The sequence below is a fragment of the Scomber scombrus genome, chromosome 19 (genome assembly GCF_963691925.1).
Source record: "Scomber scombrus chromosome 19, fScoSco1.1, whole genome shotgun sequence".
NCBI lineage: Eukaryota > Metazoa > Chordata > Actinopteri > Scombriformes > Scombridae > Scomber > Scomber scombrus.
The window spans coordinates 4,234,734-4,253,035 of record NC_084988.1 but is presented as its reverse complement, the minus strand read 5'-3'; the positions used below and the strand labels follow the sequence as shown (position 1 = coordinate 4,253,035).

The 18,302-nt window shown below is 40.2% G+C and overlaps 1 protein-coding gene across 3 annotated transcripts in view; it reads right to left on the bottom strand.

Annotated features, from left to right (window-relative positions):
• atrn (attractin) overlaps window positions 1-18,302 on the bottom strand; it is a 141,749-nt gene that overhangs the window by 76,824 nt on the left and 46,623 nt on the right. For all 3 annotated transcript variants that reach the window (XM_062440928.1, XM_062440929.1, XM_062440930.1), the window contains exons 14-22: window positions 17,611-17,749; window positions 17,189-17,370; window positions 14,118-14,337; window positions 13,060-13,245; window positions 10,939-11,184; window positions 8,779-8,916; window positions 6,990-7,083; window positions 4,586-4,638; window positions 2,392-2,486 (exon numbers count right to left, since the gene is read on the bottom strand). In XM_062440928.1, coding sequence (XP_062296912.1) covers window positions 2,392-2,486; window positions 4,586-4,638; window positions 6,990-7,083; window positions 8,779-8,916; window positions 10,939-11,184; window positions 13,060-13,245; window positions 14,118-14,337; window positions 17,189-17,370; window positions 17,611-17,749 — 1,353 coding nt within the window. The remainder of the gene's footprint in view (window positions 1-2,391; window positions 2,487-4,585; window positions 4,639-6,989; window positions 7,084-8,778; window positions 8,917-10,938; window positions 11,185-13,059; window positions 13,246-14,117; window positions 14,338-17,188; window positions 17,371-17,610; window positions 17,750-18,302) is intronic.

Genomic DNA, 18,302 nt, shown 5'->3' with positions numbered 1-18,302 from the left:
GATTAAATAAAAGTATAATATCAAAGATGTTTAATAAAGAAATTGGGTTTTTGTTAGGTTAGGTTAGGTTGTTTTTTTCCCTATTCTATTCAATTTGAAGCATATTTGCACTCTGGCTTGCTACATAATTACAAAAATCGTTCCAATCAGTCGAATTTAAAGTTGGGGCGGCTGTGGCTCAGGAGGTAGAGCGGTCGTCCTCCAATTGGAAGATTGGCGGTTCGATTCCCGGCTCCTCCAGTCTACATGTCGATGTGTCCTTGGGCAAGACACTTAACCCCTAATTGCTCCCGTTGCTGTGCCAACGGTGTATGAATGCGAGTGAATGGGTAGTTTCCTCCCGATGTGCAGGTTGGCACCCTGCGTGGTAGCTGCCTGCCATCAGTGTCAAAGACTAGAAAGGCGCTATATAAGTACAGTCCATTTACCATTTAAAGTATTGTGAAATTACATAATCACCCCGAAGATCCTCAGTCAGTAAGTTTTACCTCACATGAGGAAATCCGTGAAATTACAGAAGCACGACATCATCTAAATGGCATGTTCTGTGACTTTAACAACATTTACGGTATTTTTCCAGCTGACAAAGGAACTACAGCTCAGCTTCGTCGGGGCAAACAATGCCATCTGGAATATTTAATCAGATGCTTGTGTTTCACTTTGAGCTCCAGATGCCACAGTCAGGTAAACAGGACTGGACAAGCCTCGGTTTGCTGGGAAACATCTGCGTGACTGACTGTGATGAGTGTACTTCACTCTGCAACAACACATTTCAGTCTCACGCCGCTAAAAATCTGTGCTCATCGGTGCACGACTGACTTCAACTGAGGGAACTTTCAAGCATGTAGTCATGTTGTTATTCCCCTTTTTGATAGATAATAACTGACTTTTAGTTATGAGTACACTGTGGACACTTTTTAATTAAAAGACAAAAACATATTGGCTAATTAAACTATAATGAAAGATCCATATTTAAGAAGAAATTGCAATAAAAAAATCAGTACACTCTTCATTATTCTTTTATGTTTCAATATTAGATTTGCTCCACCTTTATATTTGATAAAATAATATGCTGCCAGTATTCATCAGGCGTCTTTTTATGTTCTTTGGCAAAGTTTAATCTTGCAGTTTTGTGCCATTTTGTGATAAAATGATTTTCTTTTTAGACATCGTCCGTAGAGATTGGCTTCATGTGCTGTCTGAGCAGTCACAGATATTTCCACATATTATCCTTGTGCCAAGTCAAAAGCACTTGCCCGTGCTCTATTTTACCAATGCAAGGTTGCGTACACAATGAATTGTGAGCTCTGTTATTCTTCAAGGACGACTGATGCACCTGCAGCTTCTGTTATCGGTAGTATGGATCCTCCTGTACCTCCTCACCACTGCTGCGACTGTGTCTGCACTTCTGTTCAGTAGCCCTCTGATGATCTTGTACCCTCTCTCATCATTATGAAGTCTCACAACCTGGTTTCTAACCTGTTGAGGCAGTTCCTCACCATGTGGAGCCATGTTGCATTAAACACAACCCAGAACAAAACTGAGCTAGTTGTGATGTTCACAGCTTCTTTTATAACCTTGTGTAGGCGGTTCGTCTTAATTGGGAGTCACAGGTGTACTCAACCTTTATTTCAGTAGTCACAGGCTACTTATTGAGGCTTTTATTTTAAATTTAGCCTATTTAATCTGTTTATGTTTAATTATAAATAAGATCAAATACCCTAAACTACACCGTAAAAATAATACAATTATTGTAAGATGATTCAATGTTGAATCTTTTAGCATTTTATTGATATGGCACAGGGGTGAACTCAGTTTTGTTATATGCTATATGTATTAACCAAGCTTTTTTTTTTGCCTGTGCTTTAAATTTTAATTGTTTTTGTTCTTTGCTTCCTTGATATATTATAATTTTTTAAAATGACATAGTTATACATTAATTTATGAACTCTTTTATGCGCTAATCTCCAATGAAAATGGGATATCAGTCTTAATGGGACTGTAGCCAACGGGCAAGTCCTCCCATCATTATGGCTTTTTTTCCTATATTTTCCTCTAAAAGAAACATTTTTTATTGCTTTTAAAGATTGTAAAACAATATACTCTGCGGTTTTGAATGCTCTTCTAATTGTTTTATTTATTGTGTATGAACATTTTGTGTTGTGAATATACTGTATGTGTCTGATACTTGTTTGAACTTTTCACTAACTAGCTACTTCTTGTTAATATCATCACTAAAATAATGAAGATACGACTGGAAAAGTATTTTAAGAAGAAGCAGTTTGCTAATAAATGGGGGTGATAAAATAAAATCACTGCTGACTTTACAATGTTTCATTCTAATAAAAGTCACAGGTGCTCTAACAGCGGGACGTTCAGCATCAGACATACCTCCTCTGGTGTGGCCACAAAGTTGATGGCGGTGTAGTATCGGTCGTCCTCCTGCGACAGGCTGAAGGTGAACTGGTAGTCGATGAGCAGCGTGTCTGTTTGAAGCGATCGAGCCGGCCGTTGGGGAGAGAGTGGAGGGGATTAGAAAAGAAGAAGAATAGCTCAATCAGTTTAGTTGAAAGAAAAATCACACAACAACATGTTTTCACACAGAGCTCAAGTAAGGACATTACCCAAGTCTGTTTCAGAACTGTGTCCACTTTCTTGGATGAAGATATGATGAATGTTAGTGACTTAAAATAGAAGCATCCTGGCTTTTAACATCTCATACTGCGGGTTATATATGGATTTAGATAGCAAAAAATAGACAATTTATTGCCAATTTTTGCATATGCAAGTTCATTATCGGTCAATTTTTCAAGTTTTGAATCAAAATTGGGGAATTTTAAGCTTAACACTTAACAGATCATATATAATCATTAACATAAAAAAGTGATAGATTGAAGAATAATAAGATTACATACATTCTATTACACCAAGGAAAGGATCAGGAAAGGATTGCAATGATATAAAACTGAGTAGAGCAGCGATTAGCCACATTGGAGTAGCTGGAACGAGGCAACATTTAGCATCTTTGCTTCATTAAATGAGTAAAAGTATTTATCTATGATTCAAATGGTTGTTGACTGGAGCGCCGTGGTAGCTGGATTGTTATAACGCATGCCACATTACTGCAACGCCCCCTGGTTCAGGTCTGCCTGGGGACCTTTGTTGCATGTCATATACCCCCCCCCCCTTGTTTCCCTGTCTGCTTCTCCAATGTCAACTGTCGATTAAAGGCAAAAAACCCTGCATCGTTAGAAAAATTGTTGTTGACTGATGTGCCCCCAGAAGCCCCTCTGGTTAAGATGCATGTCGCATAACTGCAACGTCTGTGGTTCGATTTCTGCAGCGGACCTTCGTTGCATGTCGCTCCCTATCTCTCTCTCTCTCTATCGCTCTCTCTCCCCTAATTTCTAATCTACTCACTACACCGCCACAATGTTAAAAAAAAAAAGAAAAACATTTTTTAAATAATTGCTGTTGAATCATTTTTCTAACAATTGACTCACTGAAAGTCCAACAAATTGTTTCAGTACTAAAAATTAAACCAGTATTAAAAAGGCACGTTTGATGATGTGAGCTTGACTTCTAATGTCAGTTGCGTAGATCTGAAAGTGGTCTGACCAAACAGCCAACAAACTATCATCTCTACCTCTGTCTGTATTCTATAAAAACATATTTAGTAAGACTATAAAATAAAGATCAGTAAGGGTTGGACGGCGATGGATTTCAAAGCTAGTTAATTCCATGATTTGACCCATGTACCAATCTCCGATCTACATGATTTTATTCTTCATAATCACATTTGACAAGAATAGTAATGACGAGACACTAATCTACAGGGACGATCACTGCGCTTCAGTCTGGGCCTTGGCAAAAATTACTGCCATCGCAGCAGGAATAAAAGAAAGAGAAGCTTTCAAAATCCCTTTGACGTTTTTTGCCAATTCACTTTCATCCACGTCTCAATTTTCGATTCTTTCACCTGTGACCTGTTTTAAAAAAAAAAAAAGAAGCTGTTTCTGCTCTGACTGTTATCGCTTTAAAAAACATCAAACTACTTGAGACCTACTTTGATAGAGGAGCCATGTAACTGTCTGAGCATTAACCTGAACAGTAAGGCCTCACAATGCTTTCTTGGTGTGATCGCCGCTCACTGAAGTTGATAATAGGAATAGAGATCCACGTGGTTTCTTAATCCTGATCCCACCTACTCACTCCCAATTACCAACCACTCCAGCAATGTATGTGTCCACTCACATATGAATTGCCTGCTGACTAAGTTATAGCCTAACACGGTTCCAGTTTTATTCAGCTGATACAAGAAGATAAATTAAGGTAAATCACAATCTATTAGCCTTTAATAGAACACATCACAACTGTCAGGCTAAAGCCTAGCACATCCCCGCTTCTGCAAATATCACCATGTTAGATATAACAAAATAAACAAGTTACTACTATACAGTCAGATTCCTCAAGGAATTTCCTTTAACAAACACTCAAGTTAAAACCACCCGCTGCCTTTAGATTTGCATTGAGTCCCTCAGGATCCCAATCCTAATGCAGTCCTCTAAATTGGAATTCCACTTACAGTAGCATGTTCCTTTGAGAGGGTTGCCTTGGTAACGATTCTCGACTTCACACCTGAAACAGAGAGGTGGAGGATATATGAATTGAAATGGGGGGGGGGGGGGGGGGGGAAACGCAGCGACAGCAAGCAGATGGAATGAGAGAGAAGTATGAAGGATTTCATTTGTTAATAGAAACAATGGGGAGGAAATACATGCTTCACACAGCAAGCTGAGAAAACACAGTTAACAATGGAGTGGGTCGTGACCTGCAGTTAGCAGGAGTTACACCACAGTGACATGAAAAGAAAAAGGAAAAAAATCAGAGAAAAGAGGAATGGAGTAATAAGGTCTGATGAAGATGACCTACTGTTCTGCCTACAAGAACATCACAGCTGATGTTGATTATTAATTTGTGAAACTTTAGTACAACTTATCACCTGGCGGATAAGAAGAATCACAGACAGAAAAATATAATAGAAAAGATACCACAGCGCTGAGAAGTTATATCTTATTAAACTAAATTAAATAAGTGTGAAATGTTGAAAGCCAGCTATTAACTTAATCCCAACTCAATCTGGATTTTTAATTAACGTCACTTATCATGAATCCTGTTCTTTCTATGCCAAAATGATTTAAGGCTTCGAGTGAGCAGTAATTGATTGAAAAACACAACTTGATTTATGAATCTTCCAGTTGAACTAAATCAGCCCTAAACCCAAACAAGCAAACACCAGGACATGGTGAGAGGTTTGTATTCATAATCACTGATACTTAATTAGTGACTTAAAGAGTGCTCACTTGCAGCAGAGATTAGAGTAGATTGGATTTATTCATATATTTTAGGGAGTGATATAAGCTCTGTGTAAGATTGTTAGAAGGGGCCATATTGTGAAAAACTCACTTTTTCAGTGCTTGTGTGTGTATATTTAGGTCTCGGATGTGCCTGCTAGCACACAAACTGTGAAATAAGACCACCCAGTCAGATTAGTGTGGGCTGGCTCGCTCCGCACTCTCTGCAGGAGAGAGACGGCCGCGGAGCAGAGCCGAAGAGTCCCGTGTCTCTGCTGCTGCTGCTGCTGCTGCTGCCTTCTGGAGGTATAAAACACCTCTTTCTGCTCTGATCCATCACAGTTTACCAGCAGGAGGAGTTTTGTTCTTGTTTTTTGGGAGGGGGGGGTTAACTCTTGAGATTAAGTGGATTCATCTTCAATCTCGCTTCTAAACCTAGCCGGAGTTAACGCCGCCTCAACTGCTGTCATCAATATTAAAGCCGTCTTAAAGCGTCAGTGTAGGAACCAGATTGGCTCGAGGTCCTGCGTTTACAGATGATGTCACACATTATGATTGGCTGCAGGTTAGAAAGTGTAGGGATGTGTGTGTGTCTTTCTGCAGTCTGGAACTAATATTTATCACTGCCAATATTTACATCTAAAAAAATACATCTTTCTATAGATGTAGGTATTTTAATGCGATACCAGAAGTAGATTTTTAACATGTTTGATATACTTATGCATACACAGTGACCTATATCACATTTTCAAATTCTTTATTAAATTTGGTGCCCGGCATAAATGTACTGCTGCAATCTGGGATATGGGTTGCTCCATTATTTATTAAAAAATATATGACAACAAATTCCATGTGCAACCTACAGATTGGATTCAGTAAGGAGGAAAAATCCTGCAAAATGTTGACAAGCCAGAGGTTTTCCCTGTCTTGACAGAGTAAAATCTCTTCCCAGTCAGCAGTGGTGGGTTAAGTCTTGTTCTCATTAGTCTCAACTGGTGAGTTAACAACCAGTGCCTCCTTGCTGTTTGATTGAATGCTGCACACAAGCTGAAGTAGCCTTGAGGTTTGTGTTGGACCAATCAGCGACTCATCATCAAAGGCTTGGCTATAACAAATTGCTACCATCAGATCAGGGACATTTTTACGGGCTGGAGCTAGTGCAAGAGAAATACAAATTCAGACCTCAGTTACTCTGCACAGGTAAAGTTCTTGAGTTCCTAAAAAAAAATGTCTCTGGGTTTGTGGAAAAGTTCCTGCAGGGGGGAAAAGATATGTGAGGAGCCTATTATTATGCTCTTTATGAGTCGATACTGTACGCACCACTCTTTGTGTGAATGTCAAGCGGTATCACCACAATCTACGTGTTAAATTTTATGAAAACATTACCATTGATGACCAATTGTCTTTGAGATGTATCACAAAGCGCCATCAAAAACTTTGAGCATGTGGTGTTAGAAGTGCTGCGTATTATGGACAGATGGACAAATAAAGACTGAGCCATAACAACGAAAGCAAGAAAAAAAAATAAAGGTTTGACTTTGGAACTTGGGGAACTGTAACGGAGGTTTTAGTTTACAGAGGTAGCAAAGACAGGGAAGAGAGGGACGGATGAGCGTCATAAAACATCAAACTCACAGGTGGCAGCGATCTCCTTTGATGCCCTTGGTAGTGCAGAAGCATTTGCCGTTGTTGGGGTTGCACATGCTGGCGTGGCCATTGCACTTGCAGGCTGAGCAAAACACAAGACACATGAAAATGTTTAAAAAATACATGCACCATATACATATAACCATTGCTATTGTACTTCATACCTAACTGTGAATGTTAAATGCACTGTATATAACAGGATAGAGGGTGATTTTAGACTTATATAAAAGGTGAGACCCTTCATTTTTGTGAGTATAGAGTGTTACTCTGACATTTTCAGTGTTTCATTGCTGCAGATTTAAAGATCCAACCACTATTCTGTGTAATTGTGCATGATTCTGCTCAGACATTTGGCCATATTTAGGTCTTTTCTGTATGTCTTGCATGTGAGGGCCTCTGCCAAGTGTTGCTCAGTCCACCCTCTCTACATATTTGGATTTACAGCCTTTCCCTGCCACCTGATCCAACCCACTACCAGATGGTGATCAGCTGACAGCTCTGCTCCACTCTTCAGAGGGTTGTAAGACATGCAGTCACAGATCTGATCACACAAAGTCAATCGTCTAGCTTTGGCGTTAGGTCTTCTGTTCCCAGGTACGATTATGATCTACCTAATGTTTAAATGTAGTGTTTATAATAGCACACAAGTCCCGATAACAAAGCAACACTCAGGTTTAGATTAGGCAGGCTTTAGGTTTCTCATCATTGTCCACATGGGCTTTGAAGTCACCCAGCAAAGCCCCTGAGAAGTGTCCTCTTCAGAGTCCCACCCAGAGACACTTAAAGATGCTGTTCACTGCACAACTACTATGCATGGTGTCCCCCACCCACAGGTGACCCTCCACATCCCACTTCCAAGGAGCCATGAGATGTGGGAGCTCACCTACCTCCTCCTTTCAACTTAGTACCAGCTAACAGCTGCCAGATGTTTACCCAGATTGGTGATTTTAAGCTGTTTATTTTAAACAGTTACCATATCTGCACAAATGTTAATGTTTCCCATGTACAGCATTAATGTAGTCAATCACTTTGAAACTCACTGAGCGTCCTGGTATAAACAGCTGCAAAGTATGTAAGAATCTGTGTAACAATGAAGGACAGCTGGTGGAACGAATCATTATTTTAAAATTTGTCCTCATTTATATACATGTGTTATCTTGAGTGTTTGTTCATAATCTCATTTTTTTTGAGGTACTGAATGTGTCCTTTTCACTTATGCTGTAACAGCTGAAGACCTTGTTATGTTTGCCGAGTCAAATTGATGTTAAAGGAATGTCATGATTAGCTGTAAAGTAATACAGGCCTGAGGGGCACTTTGCTTTACAACAAGGAGGAGGAGGGGAGAAAAGAAGCATAAATATCAAATGCATAATGGTGACAACGTGAAGATATGCAGAGAGGCTGGTTTATTGATTGACTGTCACTGATGTTGAATGAAGTAAATATATATTCCAGAGGGACCCCTGGAATTACAGCTCCCAAAAGAAAATCACTGAACATACACAGCGGCTGTAATATATCGGTAAGCTAAATTAAACTGTCGAAGGAATGGACGATTGATTTGTTGTCCGATTGACTGACTGTCAGTATTAGCTGGAGAGTAGAGTAAATCTTTAATATCCCAGGGGAATCGCTTTACTGTGCAGCTGGGAATCAGGAAAATGGCGGACATAAAAACTGAACTGTAAAATACCGGCGAGTTAAATGAAGCTACACACGCAGAGACTGACTGGATGATTTACTTTTTCCGGACTGAGCGGCTCATACGGATACTCACGCTGGCAGCTGCCCCCGTTGGTCGGATCTCCGTAGAAGCCGGAGATGCAGCTCTCGCAGTGTCGGCCGGTTGTCAGGTCCTCGCACTTCTCGCACACGCTCTCGTTGACACACTGACTGTGACCGTTGCACTGACAAGCTGCCGAACAGTAAACAATGCACATACAGCAATGAACATGAACAGAGAAACAAAAAAAAAAATGGACTTTTAATTAACAGCCCCGGGCCCAAACATGAATGGATTTGTAAGTTAATTGTTAGACAGACCATGATGTGCAGTCTGGGATCTGTACGAGTCCTGAGCTGCATGACGCCCCTCATGTAACACCACATAATGTTAAATTGATTTTCCCTTACCATTCAAGTTTATGTGTCAGATCTGCAAGATTTCCTACTTCCATTTGTATCATGAATAAGTGAAAGAAATTGTAAGAGTGGACAATTTTAAAGATTTTGAAATGCATTTATATGAATTTCTATTCAAAAATGTATTTTTAAAGATTAGAATTTAAATACTTAAATAGTAGAGATGCACTTTTTCTCAGTACTGATACATGAATTTGGATATATGCTGAAACAAGACCTCTTTTTTCTTGATTATTACCATTATTATTATCATTATCATCATCATCATCATCATCATCATTATCATCATCATCATTATTATTATTGTTGGTGGTGGTGGTGGTGGTGGTGATGGTATTACGAGTAAGGTTACATGAGGCTGCAGTAAACCCCAGAGCACTTCTTATTAAAAGAGCAAAAAAATATCAAAATACAAAAAAAAAAAACGCATTAAATTTAAATGTGTGTTCCAAAGCTAAAATTTGCCACAGGGGAGGATGTGACTTTAAATAAAAATCAAATAATTTCTACCGGGGAGTTGTGCTGACCCAAAACAAAATGCAAAATAGAAGCTGCGGTTAAAAACAAATTAATTTAGTATAAGCTGAAACACAAGTTAAGAACAGAGGTTAAAAGTATAAGTCTCTTAGAGGAAATAAAGATTCACTAAAAAGGAAATAAAATGTCTCTGTGTTAAAAAAAAAAAAAAAAGTCAAGTGTCCAATTCAGCTAAGAACATTCCTGTTTTAGCTTTGACTGCAGCACGTGGACGGTCTCCAGTCTCTGTGTCTCCAACTGGTGAATACAGAGGGTGGAAACAAATCAGCCTTATCTGTCTCAGTCTCCTACTGCATCAAAAGTTCATATGAAACAAGCTGGAATAGTCCTGCTGTATTAACTAATAGGGGTGAGTCAAATTAATAGTGCACATTCACCCCTATGCTTTCCTATGAAGCGTGTCCTACGGATGGAGCGTGCCTGAGCTGTATCTCCTTCCCTCTGCCTCACTCACTGCTTCTCCCGGCTTTTACATTCTCCGTATTCTCAACCAGGCCGTAGGCTGACGTCTTCCTTCCGTTCTTTGGTAATGAAAAGAGAAACAGAGCTCACGGATGCCTCCAGCGTCTATGAGCTCTGCTTTTCTCATCTCCTGCTTTTCTCCCGGCCGGCAAAAACATCAGACTATGAAGTCTGGATCAATATGTGACTCGGTAACGTAAGTCTGATAACTGATGAGTGAATTACATCAGTATTGGATCAGTGCATCCCTATTAAATTGTTTCATTAACAAATATTTTCGAAAATACATGATTGGAGAGATTCCAGTAGATATTTAAAAGGGTACGCTATTGATTTGTAGTGTACTAAAGATGGTCAAAATCGAAGCAGCTCAGGCTGAGATATATTCTGCCTTTTTGCAGCCAAGATGGGTCAGGCAACAAAATACTGGATCCACATTTCCAAAGATGCAACTTAATTATGTCTCTTTATTAAGATAATCCCTACTTGGATAACCCACAGCTTTCAACACACATCCCCCAGTCTGTAACAAAAGCTTTCCATTGTAGTGCCCATTACCAAGCAGAGATAACCATGATGACATCACTATGACCTCATCAGGGGTGATTTTGTCCGTTTGAGAAAGCAAACTGTTGATGTGTCTCCAGAGCAACATAACACATAATACAACACAGGAGCAATCCCCATGACAAGTATACCAATCAGGATGTATAAAATTGATGAAATTTCAAGTACTACCTGCAAATAAGAAATATCTCATGTCCCAAAACAAAAGTAAGAGCTTATTCTCCTCTACCTGGACAGTGGATGAAGGACCAGTTGTACTTGGCCTCGCTGGGGCACATGCTGGCGTTGAGGGCCGGCTGGGGGTTGGCAGGCAGACCAGGCAGGGTGGACGGGGCCGGTACGGAGGTCTGGAAAGGCCCGCGGTGCGAGCCCTCTATACACTGACCTTTTCCTGTGTTATTGGGGTCGGTGCACCAGCCGCAGCCCGGCTGGTCCAGACACTGGCCGCATGTTCTGTAACCGGAGCAGTTCTCCGCTGCAGCAAAACACACAACACAGCAGCAGTTTAAAAAAATAAAAAATAGCACTGTATGATTCACTACTACCATTAATACTGTTATATCAAGACAGCACCATCAGTCCATGAGCAATGGCCGAGAGCAGGTATGTTACTGGATGTTAGGAACTGAGGTCCAGCCTTTCCTAAAGTTTAAATTAATAACCCACAACAGCTCGATAAGGCTCACCAGTTAATCTAGCTCTGTGCTGGTTCTCTCCACCTGTTCTACATAGATATTTGCTTATATTTTAATTCCTAACTCTTCACCCTCCAGGGGTTTCTCTGCAAATGGCTATAAGCAACAATTTATATTTAATTGACCTGCCAGGTTAAATAAATGACAATTCTTCTATTCTGCACCATACAAAAACAAAGCATCGGCTGCAGACTAAGTTATATAAACTATTAAACCAGATTATTAATCACCATCTCATCTAATGGAGGGGCCACAGTTAATTGAAGTAGGCTTAATGAAAGTTAAAGAAGCCAGCATTTAAAAGATGCTCTGCTACGGAGAAACACACTTATTTAAAATGTTGCCTTTTAAAAAAAAAAAGTCTGATGAAGATTGCTGCAAATGCTTGAGAGGTTGAGTATATTAACTGAAACTGAAACATTACGTGAGAAGACTTCAGATATATGCTTTTTATTTTCATGTTGGGAGATTGCACCTCATGAATCCTGCTCGGGAGGATGCTGCTTTTACATGTGACCACTGCAACTTCATCAGAGGTTTAAATAGTATGCTGCAACATTTTCATGTGTCAGAGGGAAAGTGTTTTTCCAAAGTGTTTTTGACTGCAGCAACGGCAATTTGTTTGGATTAAATCGAACAAGAACTAGGTAACCGGTGTACAGATTGCACAGAGGATTCTGCACACACTTAAAATGAACATTTTATGTAGAATCAATGTGTTTCGACTCAAAAGGTGCCGATGCCAGAGCTGCAAAGCAAACCCTGTAGAAAGGTTCTTAAACTGCAGTATGATGTTATCAATGATGCTCAACTCAACTGAAGAAAATGTAGATTACAAAAATGAACGCAATAGATTTTACCGGAGCTTAATTCCTCTGACGTCTTCTCAATGTAAATAGTTATTTAAGGGGGAATATGCAGTTCCTTTAAATAAAAGATCCTTCCAGTCATGAATACATATTGATTCATTCTGTGTTTCTTCTTTGAGCCTTTACTCTCTATACAAGGATATGCTTACCCACTGACAAATGTCACCTTTTTTTTGCACTTTCAGTTGACCTGCTGTGCACTGACTAAAAGACTCAATTACACTACTAAGTATTCAGATAAAATTCAATGAACAAAATCTCTATTATCTTGTCTTTCTCTCAGCCATACTCAGGTTGCTCATGTTAAAGAGATCTTACTCTCACTGAGATAACCTGATTAAATAAAGGTTATATATTGTATAAATTAGAATAATATACTTTTTTTTCCCCCCTGAGAAACTTCTGGGAAATTATTAGAAATTATATATAATTATGGCACTAAGAAACAAAGCATTACCAAGAGAATTGAAGGATTGGAGTTGTGCAAGACTAAAAGGTTTTCAAACAGGGTCTTAACTGGTAATCTTAACAATCATCTCATACAGTTGATTATATATAGTTCATAGTATATATAGTTCATTTGTTATTTGGAGTGATGTCTCAGACAACTGATGTAATGTTTCTCTTTATTAAACAAACAACCTTTTTAACACCTAAACCCAATAAACTAATGTACACAGTTGTGATTTGTTTTGCCAAATTAAAGAGTTATGAATCACTAGGATTATTAAAAACTGCACATTAAACTGTACATGGAAGAAAATAGAGTAGGATAAGAGAACTTACGTGGACAAGTGTTCATAGTGTACCACTCCATACACTGTCCGAAGGGGAAGGAGGCCACGTATGCGTTGGAGTCAACGCACTGCTTCATGTTGCTGCACCACATGCACTCCGAGCTGCTGCTGGTGCATTCACTGCAGGTGGTTCTCATGGCACATGGCGTCCGGCACTGCTTGGCACTGTGATTGGCTGAGGAGAAAGTTATGCAGAAGTTATGTAGAAGTTATGTTTGGGAAGTTTTTCCTCATTGGAATGGAGGATCTAAGGACAGGCGACGTCGTACTGCTGCACAGATTGCAAAGTCCCCCGATGCAAATTTGTGATTTGTGATATTGTGCGACACAAATAAAATTGACTTGACAAGCCCCTTCTGAGTTTGAATACATTGATTTTCAGCATGCGTGTCTCAGCGGGAGTCAGACCCCTTCTGGTAATGCTCTCCCTGCTGCACAGGAGTACGGTAAACAAAGTGTGTTGTTGATCAAAGTAAGTTACTAAGTCGATCTTCAAATAACTTTCTGATAGAAGTGGAACAGTCAGAAGTCTGATGCAATCCTGGGGAAATCATGAGGTATTGTCTTGATTACAGGTTTTTAAATAAACCTCAAATCCATTTTCAAATCCATTAATCCCCCGCCTTCCTTTTGGCTTACTTTGCAATTTTGCAGATTTAATTGTGTGTAAAAGCATCACTGCCCACTGCTTATGGCGAAAACACTGTTTGAAGGCAGATGCTAATTGTTGCATTTGTATTGAGGCCTTAAATTTAACCAAAGTGAAAAGGGTCAGAGGCAGCTGACTAATGCTGGAAAACAATATCAGCCTAATGACAGGGTCTGACAGACATGGGACATCAGTAACAAAAAAAAGCTCTGGGCATAATAATTTGTCTTCATTCCCCCGTGTAGTGAGTCATAATGGAGGACAACTAAGCCCATATCTTGGAGGCCTCATTAAGTCCTAACAGAAAAAAACCCCAGTAATGACAGCATTAGCCTATATGAATATGAAGGATAACATCGAGACGATAGCAGCACTTCCACTTAGCTTTGTGTACCAACCTGGCCGTTCACAGAGGCTGCCGTTCACCGGGCTGATGCAGGTTTGGGCTTTCAGTCCGCTGGATGCCGGCTCGGCCAAGTAGCCGCAGAACCCGGCGTCGCTCGGCTCGCCGGGCAGCCACTGCAGGGTAGTGTTAGTGAAGGGCGACATGTCCTCCCAGCACCAGTACGACACGTTGATTTTTCTGAGACCCACCCACGGTGTCACTGAGGCCTTGTACTGGAAATACAACAACAGAGCAAATGTCAAAAGGAGGATTTTAAAGGTGGATTTCTGTTTGTTTAACTTCAGACATCAAACTGTTGTTGATTGTGGTTGTGTGGTTCAATTATTGAGTCTCTCAGGGGAGTTTAGAGAAGGTTTAGTTTAGTTTAGTTTCAATAATTCAGCCTCTAAACCATCCAATAATTTAAACAAAAGCAAAATCCTTCATCATTGTGGGTGGTGTCTTTTTACTTCCAAGGGCCACAAGTGAAGGGCCAGTTACTCCAAAGTTGAAGAAGATCAATGTCAAACACAGATTTTGACCGACACCTTTAAAAAACAACTTTGCCCTGGCTATAAGCAACGAAGAAAAAAAAAAAAAAAGAACATGTCAGAACAATTTTTCATCAGTACCGACATCAATTTCACCGGACTGACTGAGTGGCAAAACAAGCAGCTTTACTTCATTTGACTGAAGAGGCTCTGCTATCCATCCCATCTCTAATCAATCGCCATGCTGTTGCAGTAGTAGTAAACAAAGGGAGCTTGATCTCGCACAGACGTGGGTCGAATTACTGTTCCATCGGGATTTAATTGCATTTCTTGGATTGATTGAGCCTGTCTGGAAATAGCTGGAGCTGCTAAACAGAACAAACACTGTCAATATAACACGCCAAGACGACTTGTGAAGTGTGTGTTGGAGTATCTTTTGCATGCTCAGAGTTTCATTGTTAGGCCAATGTCACACAAAGATTACGAGTAACTAACCACTAGAATTTAATTTAAACCAACAGGGAAAATCTACATAATTTAATTGGTATATCTGGAGAATTTGCCTCAATTCCATCCTTAATTTTAGATTTAGACTCAATTTTTCTTATCTTATTTAAAAGCTCCAGTGTTACATAAAGCATTTGGTGGCTCCAGGACCATCGGTAGTTTACATTATTGCATTGGTAGCCTCAGAGAGCAGTGTTTGTGACTGCTGGGTGATCTATACAAAAACTGCTGCTGTAGATGACAATGTGTCTCATTTAAGTGCAGAGTGGGTCATTAGAGCTGTTAGAGCTCTTCAAATGCTTTTGGTGCATTTTGGATTATGTAATACCCTTTAGTGAATTCAACTGTAGACACACACTCAAATATGTAGTCAGATTTAGCTGCTTTTAGGCCAATAATGGTAATTCCAAAACACAGGCCTTTATTACTACATTGTTGATTGATTCAGGAAATGTGAGACTACTTCAGCACAGGAAATTGTCGGGACCTTCCTAAACACTTTTAGAGCTGCAACTAATCTGGAGTAATTGACTGATTAATTGTTTTGTCTCGAAAATGTCAGGAAATCATGAAAAATGTCAATTATATAATCCAAGATAACATTTCAAATATCTTGTTTTGTCTAATAAGCTGAATTAAGGCTGTTTAATTTAGTCCAACTGAGAGGATTTAATGTAACTTGGATGTAACTTTTGAAGCAGGACTCATACTCAGTGTGTGGTGAAATACAAGATTCTAGTGGCAATCTTGAAGATCCATGTATTGTTCTCTTTGGCAGCACCATATGGCTTTAAGAGGTAATTGCAGGTATGTTTTTTGGACCTTACTTGGACCGCATTCCCAGAGAGCCAAACTGTTTATCGGTTTATCTTTTATATTTGCATTTGTTTTTGTATTAGAATAAAAGTGGAAATGTGGAAATAGATGTAACGATTCTGTTTTTTTTCTTCAACAAACTATTATGCAAAGCAGGGTTTTCCCACCGGATGTGTAACCCCAATCAGACCTCAGATAACTGTGCTGACCCACTCAGCCAAAGCTCAGCTCTGCCAGACACACAGAAGACCTGCAGCTATTTATACATCCAGGACAGAGATTGACAGAGTGGAGCCATGTAACTGTCGCTACGGCTCCAGCCTAAATCACTGTATGACGTCAGGCTAGCACATGCAAACTGAAGAGTGAGTCTGTTGTGTTAGGTCCGCCTACCCTTTCTAGTGCATCAGCCAGTAGGTGATGGGAAATGTGTCACTGACTGTGCAGCTTGTGATTTGAATGCATGGTGGGAAAATCGCCAACTACACGTGTTACATAATAATTATTAGAGCTACAAGGCCCAGCAAAGCCTTCAGGACTCCTACAGTAAGTCAGTACGTCTGTGGCTTTCTTTATATAAATACGTTTTTCTGTATTCTGTATGTGTTATTTCTATATGAAGATAATAGCCAACATTATTTTGTACATCTGCTGTCCTTTACACGTAACTGTAGCAGTGACCTGCATCTGATGGTGTAAACAGCAGCTTGCAATAGTTAGTCGATTGTTGGGATAGATTTCTCTATGTATGCTCTAATGGAGCGAGTAAGAGATGTCTGAGCTCTCAGGAAAGGTTCTGTTAACAGGAGATTTGTTTCAGGCTCACTGGTCCACAAATCACCAGGCAAAGTATCTTCTTGGATACTTTGCCTGGTGATAAAAAGGTGGTCAGTGCCACAAAGAGATTTATTTGCAGTGGGTCAAAGACTGACAATGAAATATAAAGACAAGTGCACAACAGGGACCAAAGTTCTGGGTCACATTTGTAGTTTTCATTCTTAAATCAGTCAGTTTTTGAGTCTTCTCCTGTTTTTTTTGTCTTATCTGTAAAGTTACTATAGCGACATAATTACACATGCATCTCTGTTCAAAAATGAATATATGTCAAAGAAGATCATTCTTCAATTTTAGTTGATATAATCTTTTTCCATTTTATCTTCACCACACTGTATCTTCAGTCTTTCTGAAACTGTATCTGCTGCTTGTGTGACGGCCAAATTTCCCCCTAAGGGAATATTAAAGTTCCATCTAATTATTGCCCAGGTCTTACCACCACACTCATTATCTGCAGCTCCTTCAGGACAAAGTCCACCTTCTTCTGCGTGGTGAGTGAGGAAAGGACAGCGTTGTGGCTCCTGCAGGCTAGCTTAGCGTTGTCGTACGAGTCCTTTGCTGTGATGAACTTCAGACAGGAGTTGCCCACCAGATGCCAGCTTTCACCGCACACATTCTCTGGAATAGAAAGAAGAAATGACAAGCTGGTACTACAGCGGTTGGTCAACTCAAAGAAAGCTGATCAATGAAATGTACAGTATCAGTAAAAGTTTGGACACACTTTCCAGGCATATTAATTTCATTTCCATTTTAGTTTTTTGTTTCCATTTTTGTTTTATGCTTTTAACAGAAAATTGTTTTTTGTTTTGATTTTTCTGTCACTTAATAATCAAATTGAGTTAATAACAGCGCAGTCACCTGGCAGTGAGATGCACTCCTGGTTGCGAGGCTCCCACTGGCAGTTCTGGTCCACAGCGCAGCTCTTGCAGCTGGTTTTCTTGTTGCACACATAAGAGGGGTTATCCTTAGGACAAACGTCATACTCGGCTATGGCCCCCTGGGAAGAAAGCAGATAACAACAGGTGTTGACCTTTTAGGCTCAAATAACAATATTACTATATTTCATGCTTGTGGTTTGAGGGACGGATGTTTTCTGCCGCTGGCCCTTCAGAGCCAACGTTCTCAGAGGGTGCAGAGGTGCTACTTGAGGTTTGTCAGCCTGGGCGAATGATAGGCAGTGGGCCGGAGGGGTGACAAAGGCTGCCCTTCATTCTCTCTCTTTCCCTCCTCACACCTCTTCTGCATTGACGTGACAACTGTACCAAAGAGTCTGGTGTCGAGGAGGTCCTCCTTATCCAGCTTGGTCAACAGGGTGTTGAGATTCAGCAAACAGGCTCTCAACCCCACGGCTCTGCCTTGCTACTGGATCGCCACCTTGTGCAGGAGGAGGCAGTTGGTGATGATGCATGCCTCATCTCATAAAGTGGAGTCAAGCGAAGCCTTCATCTCCTCCTCCCGCTCGGCTTAGTTTTCCATCAGGAGAGAAGTACCATTGAGGGACTGAGCAGACAGTGCAGCTGCCTTGTGTGCCTTATCTGTCAGGCTGGACT